General features: G+C 34.2%; 2 protein-coding genes across 22 annotated transcripts; both read right to left on the bottom strand.

The window, feature by feature from the left end:
* Positions 1–5,028: 5,028 nt before the first annotated feature.
* Positions 5,029–8,563, bottom strand: LOC136231938 (uncharacterized). 13 transcript variants are annotated; one of them, XM_066020975.1, is made up of 9 exons: positions 8,215–8,559; positions 8,046–8,132; positions 6,975–7,256; positions 6,721–6,824; positions 6,322–6,416; positions 6,129–6,224; positions 5,840–5,952; positions 5,541–5,708; positions 5,029–5,216 (listed from the first exon to the last, which is right to left on the bottom strand). In XM_066020975.1, exons 1-3 carry the CDS (start codon positions 8,300–8,302, stop codon positions 6,982–6,984), a joined length of 450 nt encoding a protein of 149 aa, XP_065877047.1. In that variant the 5' UTR covers positions 8,303–8,559; the 3' UTR covers positions 5,029–5,216; positions 5,541–5,708; positions 5,840–5,952; positions 6,129–6,224; positions 6,322–6,416; positions 6,721–6,824; positions 6,975–6,981. The 13 variants fall into 13 exon arrangements, with proteins under 13 accessions (XP_065877047.1, XP_065877044.1, XP_065877045.1 ...); XM_066020972.1 differs by having other exon boundaries at positions 6,129–6,231; XM_066020973.1 differs by having other exon boundaries at positions 6,710–6,824.
* A 3,688-nt stretch (positions 8,564–12,251) lies between these two features.
* On the bottom strand, positions 12,252–17,246 carry LOC136232779 (plant-specific TFIIB-related protein PTF2). Of its 9 annotated transcripts, none has more exons than XM_066022185.1 (5): positions 17,046–17,246; positions 14,885–16,663; positions 13,883–13,990; positions 13,561–13,749; positions 12,253–13,022 (listed from the first exon to the last, which is right to left on the bottom strand). In XM_066022185.1, exon 2 carries the CDS (start codon positions 16,536–16,538, stop codon positions 14,943–14,945), a length of 1,596 nt encoding a protein of 531 aa, XP_065878257.1. In that variant the 5' UTR covers positions 16,539–16,663; positions 17,046–17,246; the 3' UTR covers positions 12,253–13,022; positions 13,561–13,749; positions 13,883–13,990; positions 14,885–14,942. The 9 variants fall into 9 exon arrangements, with proteins under 9 accessions (XP_065878258.1, XP_065878257.1, XP_065878256.1 ...); XM_066022179.1 differs by having other exon boundaries at positions 12,254–13,022; positions 13,883–14,041; XM_066022183.1 differs by having other exon boundaries at positions 12,254–13,022; positions 13,694–13,749; positions 13,821–14,041.
* Between the last annotated feature and the right edge of the window lie 289 nt (positions 17,247–17,535).

The raw sequence follows: 17,535 nt of genomic DNA on the forward strand, positions 1-17,535 counted from the left end.
ATCGCTTAATTATTAGTGTTAGGATGTAAAAAGTTTAACATGGACATGTTTTTAATTAAATAATAAATAAACTATAAAAATAAAAAATTGTAGTACAAATCACAAATTATTAAAAAATAATCTAAATAACTAAATAAAAATTAAAAGTAATAATTTATTGAATGGAGTAAAATCTTGTTATTTCGGCAATAATATTATACAGATGAAAATAACATTTAAAAATAAATATGTTTCGTGAAAATAAGAATGATAATTTTATCAACATCAATTAAATACAAACAAAAAATGACCATTCATGAAAAGCGTGAAAAGCTCCAAAACGTTACTGTTCCTGTAAAAAAAAAAATGAAACGTTAAATATTCCACCAAAAAGCTAAAACAAACACCTCCAATCTCCAACCATCAATGATTTAAATTTCTAATTATTCAACTGTAATACTCCAAAGAACATAAAGAGAAGACCTTTCTTGGGAACTCTCATGAAGGAAATATCCTTATTCCAATAAATACCTAAAATCCTAAAATAACGTTGGACTAAAATGCTCCTTACAAAAACAATAACATTGATAAGAAATACGGGCGACCCAATAAATTAACTAAACTAATGGAAAAAAAAAAAAAAAACTAAGAAAACAAGACTACCGCTAATTTAGTAAAAAGATGGGTTAAATCATCACTCGACTTCAATGTGTCTCAAAATAGTCACTCGACTTCAATTTATCTTAATAAAATCATTCAACTTTGAGTTCTGTCTCAATTAAATCAATCCGTTGATTTTAGTGGTTAAAAGGCATCGAAATGATATCATGATTGACACGTTAGCTCAGTCAACTAAGATCTCTAACCGAAACGACACATGAAATCCACGTATGCGCCACCTAGCTATCACGTGTCAATTATTTTTATGGAAAAGAAAACAAAATTTAGTTTTTTTTTCATAAAAATAACCGGCATGTGCCTGTCACGTGTCATTTTGGTCAGAGATCTTTTTACTCATGTTGATGTGTCAATCATGACATCATTTTGATGCTTTTTAACCACTAAAATCACCGGAGTGATTTAATTGAGACAAAATTCAAAATTAAGTGATTTTATTGAGACAAATTAAAGTTGAGTGGTCATTTTGAGACAAATATGTAAGTTTGTGACCAATTGTGCATTTAACTCGTAAAAAAGATAGACAAACAGCAAAAATCCCCGTTCCACATAAATAGGGCCACTTAAAATAAATCAAACTTAGTGCTCATTTATTTTCATTTCTCGGAATTGCTTTTTATCTTTTAAGTCTAAGCACAAGACTAAAAAAAATATTTGATAAAAATTCGAAACAACTGCTTTTAAGCAAAAAAAAAAAAAAAAAAAATTCAATTAATATCTATAACATATCAATAACAACAAACTAACAGGTGAAATAAAAAGGCTCTTAGCTTCCAAAAAAAACACAATTGATATTTGGATAAATAATTTATTAGAGCTTTTACATATTACATTAGTTAATTTCTCTATTTTCAAACAAAGACTATATAAAATCCAATGTTATCAGGCTCGGACTGGACCGGCCGATGAGGAGACCGTTCCGAGCCTGTCCGGATAGTTGAAACCGGAGAGACCCAGGATTGAACCGGCACCCGGTGTAACCCCGCCGGTTTTGGCGTTGTAACAAAAATGAGCAAGTCAAGGGACCTTATTACGGTGCGACATTCGCGTCGCCCACGTCGTGCGGGTGCGCCCCTAATCCGGTGATTAGTCGATTGCACCCTCCCCTGCGCATGAGAGAGCCTTTTTCCTAGTAATTGGTTAAAGTCTTGTAAAACCCATTTACTTATAAGCTAGTTAAGTTTTTCCTTTCTTTCCTATGTGAGATGTGAATGCTTAATTTCCTTTTATTTTCTTCCAAACCATTTCAAGTCGTTCACTTTGAGTATCAGTTTCGTAAGATCTCATGGCATAGAATACGTTGATATGTTTCAATTTATTTTGAACTTAATTTATTCGTTAGATATTTAAGACTCAAATTGACAAAAAATAACAAATCAAAAGTTGTTTATAATTTATTTTGGATATATATAATGTATAAAAAATAATTTTAGAATAATTATATATATTTAATATATATAAATATTATTTATTTATTTATTACGTCATCCGGTTCGACCAATCCAAACCATCTAGTCTGATCAAGTGATCCGTGATCCAGTTATCAATCCGGTTTGATGTCCAGTCCGATTCTGATAATATTGATAAAATCCTTGAGTTTTGACAAAAATAACTAGTTGGTGCTTCCATGCATAAATTTTATATAAATAACAAGTTGAATCTACAATTAACTAATTTATATAGAAGTTCTTTATCGTTTTTTTATTATATTAATGCATGTAGTTATAATATTATATTATTATTTAATCTATTTTTGATAAAAAAAAATATATGTAATCACATTTAAAATTGAAATATTATTTTAATTTAAATAATATTGAATCCATTTTTTATATAATATTTTATTTTATGCCATATATGTATATTACAAAAATATTTTAAATTATAAATAAAATAATAAGTTTACTTATGTACCATAAATTAATTTAGTGTTTTATAATGTTTGATAAACAAATATAAAAATTTAATGAATAATGTAATATTGAACTATTTTTACTATTTTGATTTTTTGATTAAAGGCTGGTTATCGAGGAGGAGCCGAAGACGGACATCCCAGCTTTGCTAGCACCCTTGGCCTCAACCCTGTAACCCCCGAACCAATATTATTAAAAGAATAACGAAAAAATCCGACTACAAAAGAATGAAAGAATAAAAAATAAATATAGAACATGATCAAGAGAAATGGTAAGCACTGTCCTCCCCTATTGTGAAGAAAAGCCGAACCACAGAAGCCCGGGATATCATCCCACCACATAAAACTAGATGGTGTCCGTCCAAAGTTTGCAAGCGAGTCAGCAACCTGGTTGCCTTCACGAAAAATGTGAGATATAACACAGTTCATAGCTTCAACCTGTGATAAATAATTTAACCAATTCTGTCTAATTACCCAAGGTACCGATTTGGATTTGGTTTTAAGCATCTGCACTACGTACATAGAGTCGCTTTCAATCCATATATTTTGCCAACCCTTGTTGTAGGCCAAATCAATAGCATGAACAGCCGCAGACAGTAAGAAAGGCAAACGAACAGGTGATTAGAAAAGAAAATGCTCCCAGACACAAACCAGTACCTGAGCGAAAAATCCCTCTGCACCCGGTCGGTCCAGGAGAACCTGAGACAGAAGCATCTGTATTAATCTTCGTCCAATGCCTTGAGGGAGGCTGCCAAACAACCAGGATGATTCGTAGCCCTTTAGCAAGCTTTTTAGGAATCCTGAGCTCTCCTAAAATTTATGTTTCCACTAACGAATTCCAAGTAGTACCTCGGCCCATGTGAGAAGACTCTCTCAAGGCTCTCCAAATGCGTCTTAAAACCATTACTGTTTCTGGTTTTTCATCTTCAAAAATGCATCTATTCCGAGTAATCCACAACGCCCAAACAGAATTTCCAATTATAGTTGCCCATAAGTCAGAAATTTGAGAGCTAAAGCGATGAACTATGGCTTAACTTATAAGAGTTTTAAGTGTCGAGCTCATGTTGATCCGGTGTCCAAACAATGAGCTAATACCTTGCCAGATAATTTTAGCAAACGGACAAGTGACGAAAAGATGATCAATCGATTCCACATCTGACAAGCATAAGCTGCAGCGCGAGACAATAGGACACCCACGTAATCTCAGCTTATCGTGAGTAGGCAAATAGCCGAGATAGGCACGCCAGGCAACTAACAAATGCGCAGGAGGAACGCACGGATGTCGAAGGAAACGACACCATTGTTGCTGATCAACCGGATCCCTAAGCCAAGCATATAGCAATTTAACAGATAGAACCCCACTCATAGCAGGCTTCCGCACGCATTTATCATCCGCATCCTTTCCAGCTTAATGCACCGAACCCTACCCTCAACGTCTGAAGGAAGCCCAGGCATGTTATGCCAATTATCTCCATCCAGATAATTTTCAACCGAATCCGAAGAGGAACGTTGTTGTCGAGCTGTTAACCCAACCTGAGCAGCCAGTGAGGGGCACAGCCATCCCCCGTTCCAAAAGTTTAAAACCGAACTCTGATTAATATTGGGTTGGGCAATTAAGGACATTAAGTCGTTTAAAATTAGAAATTGCGAGTTGCAGTCCCGGTGTATGTAGAAAACTTTAATTAGAAGAGAGTCCATATTTTAGGTGTCTGACGAAACTCGAACCGAGCAATCATATAAATTAGAAAAAATTATTTTAACATTGTTTAACATTGTTTAATTTACTTATTAGGTTATAAAACCCATTAATGACTATTTAACATTGTTTAATTGATTATTAATCAGTAAATTAAAAACTCTATAATGCTATATAACAAATACGACATAACACTATAAAAAAAAACTGACTTTCAGAGACGACAAAAATCGTCCCCAAAAATATGAAAATTTGTCCCCTATATTTTCAGGGACAATTTTTTCGTCCCTATTTTTCGTCCTTGTTTCCTCCGTCCTTGATTCTATAGGGGACAAAAAACATGATGTCGTCCCCATTCTTTGGGACAACTGTCGTCCCCATTCTTTAGGACGACTGTCGTCCCCGTTAAGAGGGACGATTATCGTCCCTGTTCTTAGGGACAACATTTCATCCCTGTTCTTATGGACGACTGTCGTTCCCGTTCTTAAGGACAACATCTCATCCCCGTTCTTACGGACGATTGTCGTCCTTGTTCTTAGGGACAACATCTCGTCCCCATTCATAGGGACCACTATCGTCCCCATGTAATAGTGACATATTTCTGTCCTTACAATAAAGAACGACACGCCCTAAAAAAATAAAAATGTTAATTATTAATTTAAACCGGTAAATTTACAGGTTCATTTTTCACCATCAACCATAATTAGTAATTTACTGGTTCATTTTTCAAATAAACCATAACCTCATTTATAGACATAAATCAGACAAAAAACAATCAACACAAAATGATTTATTATGTAACCTTAATATTCAACAAAAAATTATTAGAAAAAAAGGAACTACGTCCTTCCCAAATAACATTGGTTCTGATATGTTCTACCATAATTCTTAAGATCTATCTAACGATGTCCCCTTTAGCTTTAAATCGTTTCATTCTTCTCAAATCCTTCACTGCAAATGAACACAGAAAATGTGATATAACATTTGCCTTCCTAAATCAAATAATTAATATCAACATCACTCCCAAAATCATAACTACATAATTAGTGTATTATTTTTTGAGAAGGGAATTAGTGTAATATTAACACCACTGAAATTTAAGTTTTACATTGTTGATGTTTGCACTGATTCGTATGAGTTCTACAGAAAGTACCAGCTTGACTAGGCATTTTGTACTGTTGATCTCTTATTTCTATTCACATTATGTTGTAAATAAATAAATCAAATGTAGCCTAACAGTTGTAAACATAACAATGATCAAATAGCAAAAATTACCTTCAAATTTTTCCTTCATTCATTAGCATCTTAGTAAGCATTCATCATGTTAACATCTTCATCATCACTTTGTGCTTCTTAGGCATAAACTAGAAGGTTCAACTCCACTTCAGGTCTTGTGGATCCAATCAACCAAATTCAAGAATTTCACAATACTGTCAGCTGAACCTGAAAATTTAATAGCATGTCACAACCATGTTCTGTATTTTAGAGAAATTGAAGAAAGCATGTAGATCAGGATTGTCTGCTTTCTACTTTAAATAGAGCCAATTAAATTGGAAAAACATAAATAAATTTACCTGAGACAAATGAGGATAAAGGCCATTAATCAACCCTCAGCCACATCATTTAAAGCAAAGACAACAACTTCCCTATCTTTCAGGGCCTCATCACCCTTAGCAAACAACTTGGCCTGCAAATATTTCCGAAGTAAAATTAAGTTGAGGAAAGCATAGCTTAGAGTTAGAAGGGAATAATTCAGTGCAATCTTCAAATTGAAATAGCTAATCATATTCTGCTTTAACATAAACTTGAAGGTAGTCAACATGTGCCCGCAACCCCATAAAATCAAATGAGCAATTAGCATACCCAGAATATTCAGGACAGTTAACTTCACTGCCAGAATCTGCAGGATAACCATTCTGAGTTCTTTTATATCCTTTTTCAATTAAGTGGATGCGGGAACTGTACCCTAGGAATTTAAGTATTAATTAGACACCATTATTGAATTTACAAAAAAAAACTGGAAAGATAAAACACTCAATATCTCAGAAGAAACTACCTTAGCTCGTGGAAATATTCCACCTTATGAAGAATGCCATAAAAAGAAGAAATAACAAGTGATGTACTAAAGAACATGTGCATCAAAATTAAAACCTGAAATTTCAAGAAGCACCAATTAATAGACTAAAAATAGAAAAAAAGTATATCAGTTATTTCTATCGGCATAACAGAGAATCAAGTACTAAAGCAATTAAGAATTCAGTTGAAGATTATAATAATTTCATGTACATTACCCATATAACAATATTTGAAGTATTTTAAGAGCTATAAAATGTAATCCACGTACCTTAGCTTTCGACAAATTAGGCCAAGAGAAAAAAAGACGTGGATAAAAGGTGCAACAATCAAAGTCAGAGCTAAGGATCCAATAAAATGTATCCAAGTACCTTAGCTTTACCTGCATCTCAATCCACTAAGTTGGCAAGCTTTCCACAGAAACTGCTAATAAACTTTTCATCTTGGGAAGTGCTAGTAATTGAAGCCATTGCCAAATAACATTTCCTGTGAAGTTAAGAAACATAAAAAAGTGAACATTCTGTATTCATGTTAACCAGATAGAAGCAAAGTCATGTCACCAGAAATTAACAGTGCCATAAATCTTTTTCTTTTCTATTCCTTTACATTTTATGAAATTGCCAGCCTAAACTATACCAGTTTATTAAATGATGTTCGCATTTGGTAAAAAAAATTGGATTCTCTGTATCATAATCTGCAAGTAGATGCCGAAGGTTTGAACATCAAGTTTAAGCAGACACACACAAATGGGACAAGCATCCTCTTCTTCGAGTACTGAAAATGTTTCTTGTAGTTTTGATATCCTCTGCTTATTTGGAGACTCTGGCAATGAACTTGCTGAAGTTCTGCAGTTTAGAACGTCAATAGACTCGCATGTTGCTGAAGTATCAAGGATTCCACCACTAACAGATTCCGAATCTGATGATCAAATATTAAGAGCATCAAATCAATAATCAATTTTGTGAAATATTCAGACCAAAAACATTCCAATTAAGCCTTTATGAGCAGCCAAATGGTTTGAAAAGTTCCTTGGTACTCCAAATAGGATACCGACAACTGTCTAAGTAAAGTATAAGCAACAAGTAATTTTTAAAATTCCTGAAATCTGAAGTTGCAGTTAAAAAATCCTTATTTGGATAGTATTTTCTCCATACCATTCCGTGTTGTCAAAATCAATCACTACAAATATATGGTAGTGATAAATGATCAATCCATATAACTTACAAAAAAAATCAAATGCTAAACTTAACAATTGCTTAATATCACAAATAAAAAAATGACAAGAAGGAACGCTAAAGAGTCAATGCATAGTTGATCTGTGTAGGAAAAATTGCTTACCATATTTTCATGTAAAAGAGCATACCAGCAGCCATTAGAGGAAGCATTGTTAATATCTATCAAAGGGACCGTTGAAAACTGCAATCAATGCAGTGAATATTACTTTTTCAAAGTCCAAAAAATCATTTTGGTTGAAATATAACATATATGTATTGATTGCTTGAGTATAAGATAAGGTTCCCAATGGGGTAGCCAACTAAGGTTGGTCTTCGAATATAAAAAATTCAGCCTGCAGAATGATCCTCAGTATATCAATTCGTTTTTCTAGAACTAAAGTTGATGACAAGGTTTTTTCCCCAAAAAATTAATGTTTAAAATTATGGACATTCTCCTCAATTCTTCATTCGAGTTTCAAGTGATTATACATACCTCTAGTCTCTCGGTTTAATAAAGCGATTGGTTTAATCCCCAATTTATTGACCAGGCTAAATATATTCTGATATAGATTCCAAAAACCTAAAAAATGTAAAACAGAAATTAGATAATTGGATTCAAATAACTTAAATTACAGTAAAATGCTCAAAGAATGATCAATTACCTTGGACACCAACATCATCTGGAGAACCAAAACCATTGCCATCATCAAAGGCAGTTACCTTGAATTTGTCGATTAGTATTGAATTCATCGATCACGCTTGGGAGGAGATGAAAGGAAGGAAAATGAAAGAACAGAGAAAGCCAAATGGAGAAGGAAAACGAATCGAAAGAACAAACGAGAGAGAGAAGGGATGTTTGGTGGCGCCGATTGCAGACGAAGACGGTGTATCGACTGGCAGGGAGGGGTAGAAGAGCGAGAGCGAGAGAGAGAGAGAGATAGAAAGGATTAACCCTAAACAAAAAAAGCCCATATATTAATTTCAATTGGGGAAAAAAGATTTATCTAATAAACGAGGAAGAAAGAGTTGAAGCAACTGATTGAAACAAAGGAAAAAGATAACGTGTGTCGTCCCCTTTCGTTGTTCAAAAACTAAATGTACAATATTTATAATTTCAATTAATTAAATTTGTCCTCTTTTCTTAATTAAAAAAAATCAGAGACAAAAAAATATAGTAGTTCTCTATACTAATTTAAAATTTATAATTGAGGACTAAAATTATAATTTGTCACTAACTAATTGTGTCTGTAAGTCTCATTTTTTGTAGTGTAAAGTAGACTATGAAAGATATATTTAAATTAAAATACTATAAATTATTAAAATATAATTATCTATTTTTATTATAATTAGACTAAATTATTATATTTTTTCATTACTAATATTACTTTCCATTCTTATTTAATATAATAAATAAACTTGTGAAAAAATTAATTAAATATATATAAAAATTAATTAGTGATATAAAGGTAAGCTTGTTATTCTATATAAAATTTAGGGTTAAGGTGCAAAAATACCCCTAACGTTTTGGGTTAGGAGCAATTTTACCCCTAACGTCTAAAATGGTGCAATTTTGCCCCTAACGTTTGTAGCCAAGAGCAATTTTACCCCTAACGTTGGTAATTTGGGTCAATTTCAGAAATAATTCATCAAACTATCTTCTCGATCATGAATCTTATCATCTACACTTCCATGTGCGTCATTTTATCAGTAATAAATCATAAATATATGTTGGGATTTTAAAAAAAATAAAAAAAATAATAAAAAAATATAATGTCTTTTGTACGAATTAGACAAAAAAATTCAAAAAATTCACCGAATTTATAAATATTAATCTCCAATTCTATTATTAAATTACAAAAAATATGAAATCCTTTTTTTAAAATGAATTCATATACAATTGGTGCAAAATAATGAACAACGATATTTATGTTTTATAATAGTGTCTGAAATTGACCCAAATTACCAACGTTAGGGGTAAAATTGTTCTTGGCTACAAACGTTAGAGGCAAAATTGCACCATTTTAGACGTTAGGGGTAAAATTGCTCATGAACCAAAACGTTAGGGGTATTTTTGCACCTTAACCCTAAAATTTATAGATGGATGAACTAAATAGTTAGTTTTGTCAAAACTAATAGATCAATTTGATATTGTTGTGTGTAATCAATCGACTATCCACCTTCATTGATAATTTTGTAATTTCATACTTACTATTTGGCAAACTTTTGGATTATATACAAATACGTATTTTTGGTTGCGTATTTTATCCTTAGCTTTACTTATATAGTCTATGTAAACTTGCATCTCGGTCTACTAAAGGTGTCTTGTTGAGTTATAGTCGACTTCATAAAGGTTATTGTTGTTGCCTTATGAAAAATCTATATCTCATGTCATGTGTTTTTTTATAAACATGATTTTTCCATTTGAGGATGTCAGAAAGAAAAGTTACTGGTATCACATGACTCTCGACCAGACTTATTAGCAACTCCTACGATCATTATTCCTCTCTTTATACGTAAATCAGATTTATCAGCCTCTATACCTCCTACGGTTATTTCAGATGATGTTGTGTTGTACTCTCCTGCAACGTCACTATCGAGTTCTAACTCCACATCAGCAGTTTTGTCTAAGCATCATCAAACTGAGCTTGTTGCGTCATTTGCGACACAAACTATCAGCCCACAAACATCCGCTACAGACTATCCATCGACGGGGACAGTTAAGACTCTGATTACTTATTCACATACTCTATCTACCATTCTGGTTAACCCTGAGTTATCACCAGATACACATAATAATGCATCCTCTTCATCATTGGTTCAAGCTCTTCAATAACCTCCTTCTCGTCTTCATCAGATGGTTACTACATCCCAGCTTGGGACATTAAAACTTAGGATACTCACTGCTACAATATAAAAAGAGCCCACACCCATTTTACAAGCTTCAAAATCACACGAAAAGAGAGATGTTATAGGATCAGAGTACAACACATTGATGGTGAATGGCACGTGGAGCTTGGTTCTGTTACCTGCATACTAATCAAATTGGTTATTGATGGATTTTTAAAATCAAAACAAAGGCGGATAGTGAAGTAGAGAAGTATGAGGCACCTATGGCAAAAGGTTATCATCAGAGACCATAGATAGACTTCTTTGAAACTTTCCGTGATATGGCCAATCCACTACTATTCCCCTCATTCTAACATTAGTTGTTTCTTTTGGATGGAGTATTACTCAATTAGATGTCTCAAATGCCTTTTTGCATGCCGAATTACAGGAGGAGGTTAATATGACACAACCACCTGATTTTGTGATTCCTAAACACCACGTATATGGCATGAAAAGTCAACCTCTAAACTACTTATGTTTGGTTTCAAGGGATCAAAGATAGACAACCCTTTGTATTATTATCACTGTGGCAATATTAGATTGTTCTGTTTGATCTATATTGATGATTTACTGGTAACGAAAATGTTACGAGTATAGTTGCAAAACTTGTTCAGTTTTTGGAGTCTCATTTTTCCATTAGAAATCAGGATGACTACATTATCTTTTAGATGTCGAAGTTGAATAGAGTTCTATGGGTCATTTTCTTCATCAAACCAAAGTATTGTAAGGCTATTTTTGAGAAATCGAATATGCTAAGCAGCAAAGTTGTTTCAAGCGAGGATGGAGAAACTGTTAACTGATCCCGATATGTACAAGAGTGGAGTGAGTAGTCTCCAACATCTCACATTCACCCGTCCGGACATATCCTTTATAGTAAATAAAGTCTATCAGTATATACATGCACCTCGTGAATCACACGAGTTGGCTGTCAAATGCATTTTGTTTTATATAAATGGGACTTGTTCGTATGGTTTGACAATGTATCGAGGTAGCAAACTTGGCCAATTACACTATTTTTCTCAACAGATGCCTTCTGTCCTGGCCCTCGCGTAAGCAGCGTACAGTTTCTCATTAGCACACATAGGCGGAATACCTTTCGACCACATCTACCAGTAACTTCTCCTCATATCTTATGGTGTGATAATTTGAGTGCAGCTTATTTAACTACTAATCATATGTTTCATAACAATGTTCCATAACAATAGTAAACACTTAAAAAAAATGATTTTTATTTCGTTCGGGATAAAGTTCGTTCAAAAGCACTTGTTGTGTGGTACATTTCTAGTGTTGATCAAATGACGAACGTCTTTACCAAACTATCGTATCATGGGAGCTTTCAGTGCGGTCCCGCCGAGTACAGTTTGAAGGGGTACTAAGGATGTTGTAGTCATAGTGGGATAACCTTTACCACATGGTTTCTCTAATTAGAATATGTATAGGATTCAATCTTGCCTAATTAGAGTTGTATAGGTTTAAGTTCCGGTTCCTATTCAGAGTTGTAATAGGTTTAGGTGTCCTAATGTATATATTTGCACCTGTCTTTGAAGAATTAGTAAGATTAAATTATTTCAATAATAAAGTTGTTTCAGTAACCAGTGCAATATGCATAAACTCGAGACTAATAAATTATTTATTCTTGATATTTTGTATCTCGTAAATCCAAAAAGCAACCTTAATATCCATACTAAGTATACTCGAAAGTAATAAAATTGTTTCATTTTGAACTTCTCACGTTTCGTAAGATTATCGAACAAAGGATTATTTGTAATTTGCTCTCGTCCTTGGTATCTCATCAAAAGATTTTTTATTTAATTAAATTTGGTGACATGTTTGTCTTACACTACAGTATAACAAGGTAAATTACATTCATTGCCTCTCAACTTGGACCTTATTTTCTTTATGGCTTGCACCTTCAAAACCAAAGATAAAAACCTGAACTTTGCTAACTACTAACATTAAATTATAAGGTAAAGAACCTCAAAATGACTGGTAATTAACTCAAAATATAAAAATCCTAAGAATTAAAATTGTTTAGAAGTTAAAACCTCACATCCCTTGTGATGTTTTCAATTTTCCAAAACCACCATTTTTAGAGCTTTCTCTTCAAAACAACCACTTTCTCTCCCTTAACCGAACATCTAAATGACATCATAACCAAAAAGTTCAAAAATTAAAATTACTTAGGATATCAATTTCATCGGCTCTACAATAGTAAGTTGAATAAAGGTCAAGGGACTTTTATATTAGTATATGTCAAAGTTCAGGACTTCTATGTTTTGTTTTGAAGGTAAGAGGCTATAAAGAAAGTAAAGCCTAAGTTGAAGGGCCATGGATCTATTTTCTCCCAGTAAAATTGACAATGAAAGCACCAAAAGCCTGTCCAATCTTATTAGCAGTAATATTTTTAACAACAGAAGCCAATATTACCAAGATGGAACAAAATGACTCAACGAAAGAATATTAGCTTTTGGCCATGGTGTTGATTCAACAAAGAATCATTCCACATGCATTGATGAACCCTATGCTTATCTTTTGGATCCTAGGAAGTTGGGAGTATTCTCCTGCAGTCACAAAACACAAGCGCCTGCATCCAAACGAGTGCTGCTAATTAATAGATGCAAATCTCAACTACAAAACAATATACAACAAGTCAAAACAGGGCAATAGAAACATCTATTGTAGATACTGCTCACAATCATCAACAAGCTTCAATTAATAACTTCTTGTACCTATTCTTAATCATGAACTTTTTTATAGAACTAACTATGGTCTGCAGTTTCTTGTAATTCGCATGACGAAAAATAATCGAAGAAATGTGAAAAAGAAAAATGTTTTCTTCTTGACAAGGAGCAGTAAGTTTCCACAAACAAATGAGAAATATCATAGATACATGTGAGCAGATTGTTTTTTTTTCCTACATGTACAGGACATCAGCCAAAAGAAAGTGCAACAATTGCATTTAAACATTTAAACAACTATTGCAGGCAGTTATTTAGTAAACTAATCCTGGAGATTAAAACTATGGTAATCACATTGTTTTGTCCATTTAAATTGTCTTATGCACATGTTAATGGATATATATAAAGAAATTCACCAAAGTAAGTTCAATCAAACAACTTAACCTCAAAGTATTTGATAACAGAGAAACTAGAATGGCACAGAAGGAAGGAGGAATCATCAAGAATGGTCATGAGGAGGGGCTCAAAATGGCAACTTCCCTTCTTGAGGAGTTTGAACTTCCTTTGGGACTCTTACCTCTTGAAAACGTGATCGAAGTTGGTTTCGTCAGGGATACTGGCTACATGTGGATCCTGCAAAACAAAAAGGTTGAGCACAGCTTCAAAATGATCAGCAAGCTTGTGAGCTATGACAGTGAAATAACTGGCATTGTCAGCAAAAAATTGATCAAGAAACTCAAGGGAGTGAAAGCTAAGGAGCTTATACTATGGCCTCCAGTGAGTGAGATAAAAGTTGATGATACACCAACTGGCAAAATTCACTTCAAGAGTCTTGCTGGCATCACCAAAACTTTCCCCGTTGAGGCATTTGCTGCTGGACAGTGATAAAATGAAGATTGTTGTTAAAGGCTCACCAGACAGATACCTACAACAGTTATAAATGATAAGCATCTATAGTAGTCCTTTTGTTGCATAATATTTCCTTCTTTATTTCTACATTTGACAAGATGATCATACCAGTGTTCAAGAAAAACAATAAAACATACATGGTGTTCTGAATATATAATATTGTCTGGCACCTCATATAAATTGCACCAATTAATGTGGATTAGGACAACATTCTTACTAGAAATATATCTTTTTCCTCTTACCATGAATTCTTATCCAGTGAAGTAAAAGAGAATTTGGGTGAATCATATCTTTCCTTTTCTGTTTTCATGTTGTAAGATTGAAAAATAGGGGTGAGAAAAAGCTAATGAATGCCAAGATAGAACAAAAAGCATTTGATGGCCCAAGCCAAGCAACACTACATGTCACAATCAGGATCTATGATTTAATGATTATAAAATGAAATTTAGTCAGCCACATTATTGTTTTGATCTTCAATTAATTTTCTTAGTTGGCATTATATAGTAAAAAGAGTACAGTAGTGAATATAGGAAAGGCAAACAAGCCATGTAGAGGTTCTTTGAAGCACAAATATCATAGAAAAAGTAATTTAGGCAAAGCCAATGGAGCAAGGATCAATAGAAAGACACTCCAAACAAATCATACAGTTCATGTTATAAAGTTAACGAGGAAATGAAGTAGTGCTTCGTCGAGTAAACAATGAGACTTCTTTTCAAACCGAAAAAAGAAAAACCATCATCTACATATCAAAACTTTTTAAAAATGTAGTGATTAACAAAAAAAGGACGGATAATACAGTTTTTGTTGACGTAGAACAAAGCATCTGCTCCATTTAAAATAAATAAATAAATCTTTATACCTTAAGGTATCATTGTTCTCAAAGATTGTTGGAGAGCTTCACCCAAATCCTTATCATATCAACAAGAATTGAAGACATGTAAATCTAACAATGTATTATAGTGCCCACTCTCAATTTCCTCCCCTTTCACCTGATGAAGAAGGAGGGTCTCAATGACAAAATCTTCCCAATCAATATCTTTTGCCTGAGTTTTTCTTCTCTTCCTCCGAGCATGTAAATCTTCATGTAAATCTTCCAAAATGGAAATCTCACTGCTATCATTTAAATCAGCACTGCATGGATGCATAATCTTCCTGATTCGGGACTTCGCAGCATTTATCTTTGCTCGCCTACTCTCAACTGCCAAAAGGCCATTAACAAAAGATGGAGGCATAGGATTTAATCCCACATCTTTATCCAATATTTGCTTTAGCAAAAGCTTCTTGCTCAATTCTGTTTTACCATTCCACCATTCTGTCGGATGAAGCTCAAGATCTCTTTTCCTTTTCCTTCTCTGAGCCTTCTCAGTCACTTCTACATACTTACCAAAACCATCCTCCTCCAAGAACTTATTGTAAGCCATGGACAAGCACTCATGTGAAAGCTGAAGCTTATCCAAGTCATCAACTCCCATATGATTGAAGCTACTGCCATTTTGCACCTCAAAATACTGAGAATCATCATACTTCGTAACATCCTCATCAATGGAATACTCAACATCCTTCCTCAGACACTGTCTTACCACCTTTTCCAAATCAAATTTAGCAGAACCCGGATGCTCCTCCCTACCGTGCTTAGCCATTAACTTCATCTCCATATGGCGTAAAACAAAAGGAGCATTCTTCACAGCATTCTTCACCGTCACATCCTTACCCCATGGCAATGCCTGCGCCACTTTCACAATTGACTCTAGCAACTCCCTATACCTCGACTTACAGGTGGACACTGCAGCATGCACCTTCCTTGCCATCTCCTCAATCTTCATACCTGGAACCCCATTCAACTCTGCTACCAAGACCAGTACAGCTGCCACAATTGGCAATGGCCTTCTCCCTGTAGTTAAAAACCACTTGGTAGCACATTGTATCAGAAACACCCCTTGTTCTCTCATTCTTTTGACTTTATCATTATCAATCCTCCCTGAATTAGACAAATTCCTCAATACCTTCTCAAAAGAAGTCACAATATCAAACTCAGGTAGCTTTAAATCCAAATGATCAACAACCCGCGTTATCATTCTACCCAATTCATGAACATCACGACCAATAACATCTCCAATCTCTGCAATTGGCAAAGACTTATTATCACTCCTAACCACAACATAAGCACAAGCGCCTATTAGAACTGGAAACCAATCGCCTACTCCAAACTCACCTTCCGTGATTGTATTAATCATGGACTTGATTTCACTAACTTTTGTACCTACTAAATCCAACTTGAAAGTTATATCATCAATGAGCTTATTTGCCTCAAAGATTTTCTTGTCTCGGTAACTTAAAACAGAGCCAGTACCTGAACAGCCCACACGAATTAAAACGCCTTGTGGACCATCGGCGCCCCAGGTGGCAGCCTGGTAATTGTCGAATTGTTGAACGGTGCCACACGATTCACACACAAGGCCACCACTGACGTCATCACGGGTTAAAGATCGGTGACCGCACCGGTAACAGGGCATAGTGATTGAGATGGGAGAACCGGGAGGAAGAGAGGGAAAGAATTCGACAGAGAGTCAGGCTTTCCCGTACCTTAAACTGCAGGTCGGCGAGAACTAGAACTTCACAACGTGTGCAATTTATTTCCCTGTAAAACGAAGTTGTATCATTCCACTAGCAAATTCAATTCGGCGCTGTCCGAAAACATTTCTTTACAAAATATGCTGAATTATAAAGTTCAAAATAAAATTACGCAGCATTCCTATTCACAGCCTACTACCCCTATCAATAATCAAGATTTCAAACTTTAAAATATCATAGTTATTATCTCCAAAATTGACATAGCCAAACTAAATTTATCGATTATCATTTACGAAGATCAGGTATTTCAATATGAGAATAGGAGATGGAGTGACGGAGACAAAAATTGAAAGAATTCTTATAATTCTTTTTTTTCTTAGGTCCAACGAACAACTCCAGTGATGTAATAAGTAACAGAAACTTAAAGCTTTCACACAATTAAACCCTACCTTAGGTGATGAGACCGACTAGGCCCAAGGGACTGACATTGTCTGTCGTTGTTCAAGACGCCGCCGAAAGGGCAAGCAGGTGGTGGTGGCGATTTGCCGATTGAGGATCTCGTGTGAGAAATATGAACAGAGAATGAACAAGCAGACTAGATCGTAATTTCTGAATTCTTTTCAAGCTTTTTCTGGTTTATGACATTAACTATTCACTATTTCAACGTTACAATTTATTAAGTTGGGGAGAGACGGACAAAAGGGTGGATTATATTTTGAATGGAAATTACTATTTTCTCCTTACTTGGTGCATCATTTGTTTCAAAAGATTACATATCAATGAAAAATAAATTTTGACGGAGTAGGGAATCGAACCTCAAACCTGTTAAGCAGATATTCAAAGCTTTACCACTTGGACTAACCCTCATTAGCAAGGGCCATCTTACTCCTTTGTTCAATCTCTTATTTTCTTGATCCCATAAATAATATATATTTTTAT

The sequence above is a fragment of the Euphorbia lathyris genome, chromosome 6 (genome assembly GCF_963576675.1).
Source record: "Euphorbia lathyris chromosome 6, ddEupLath1.1, whole genome shotgun sequence".
Taxonomy (NCBI): Eukaryota; Viridiplantae; Streptophyta; class Magnoliopsida; order Malpighiales; family Euphorbiaceae; genus Euphorbia; species Euphorbia lathyris.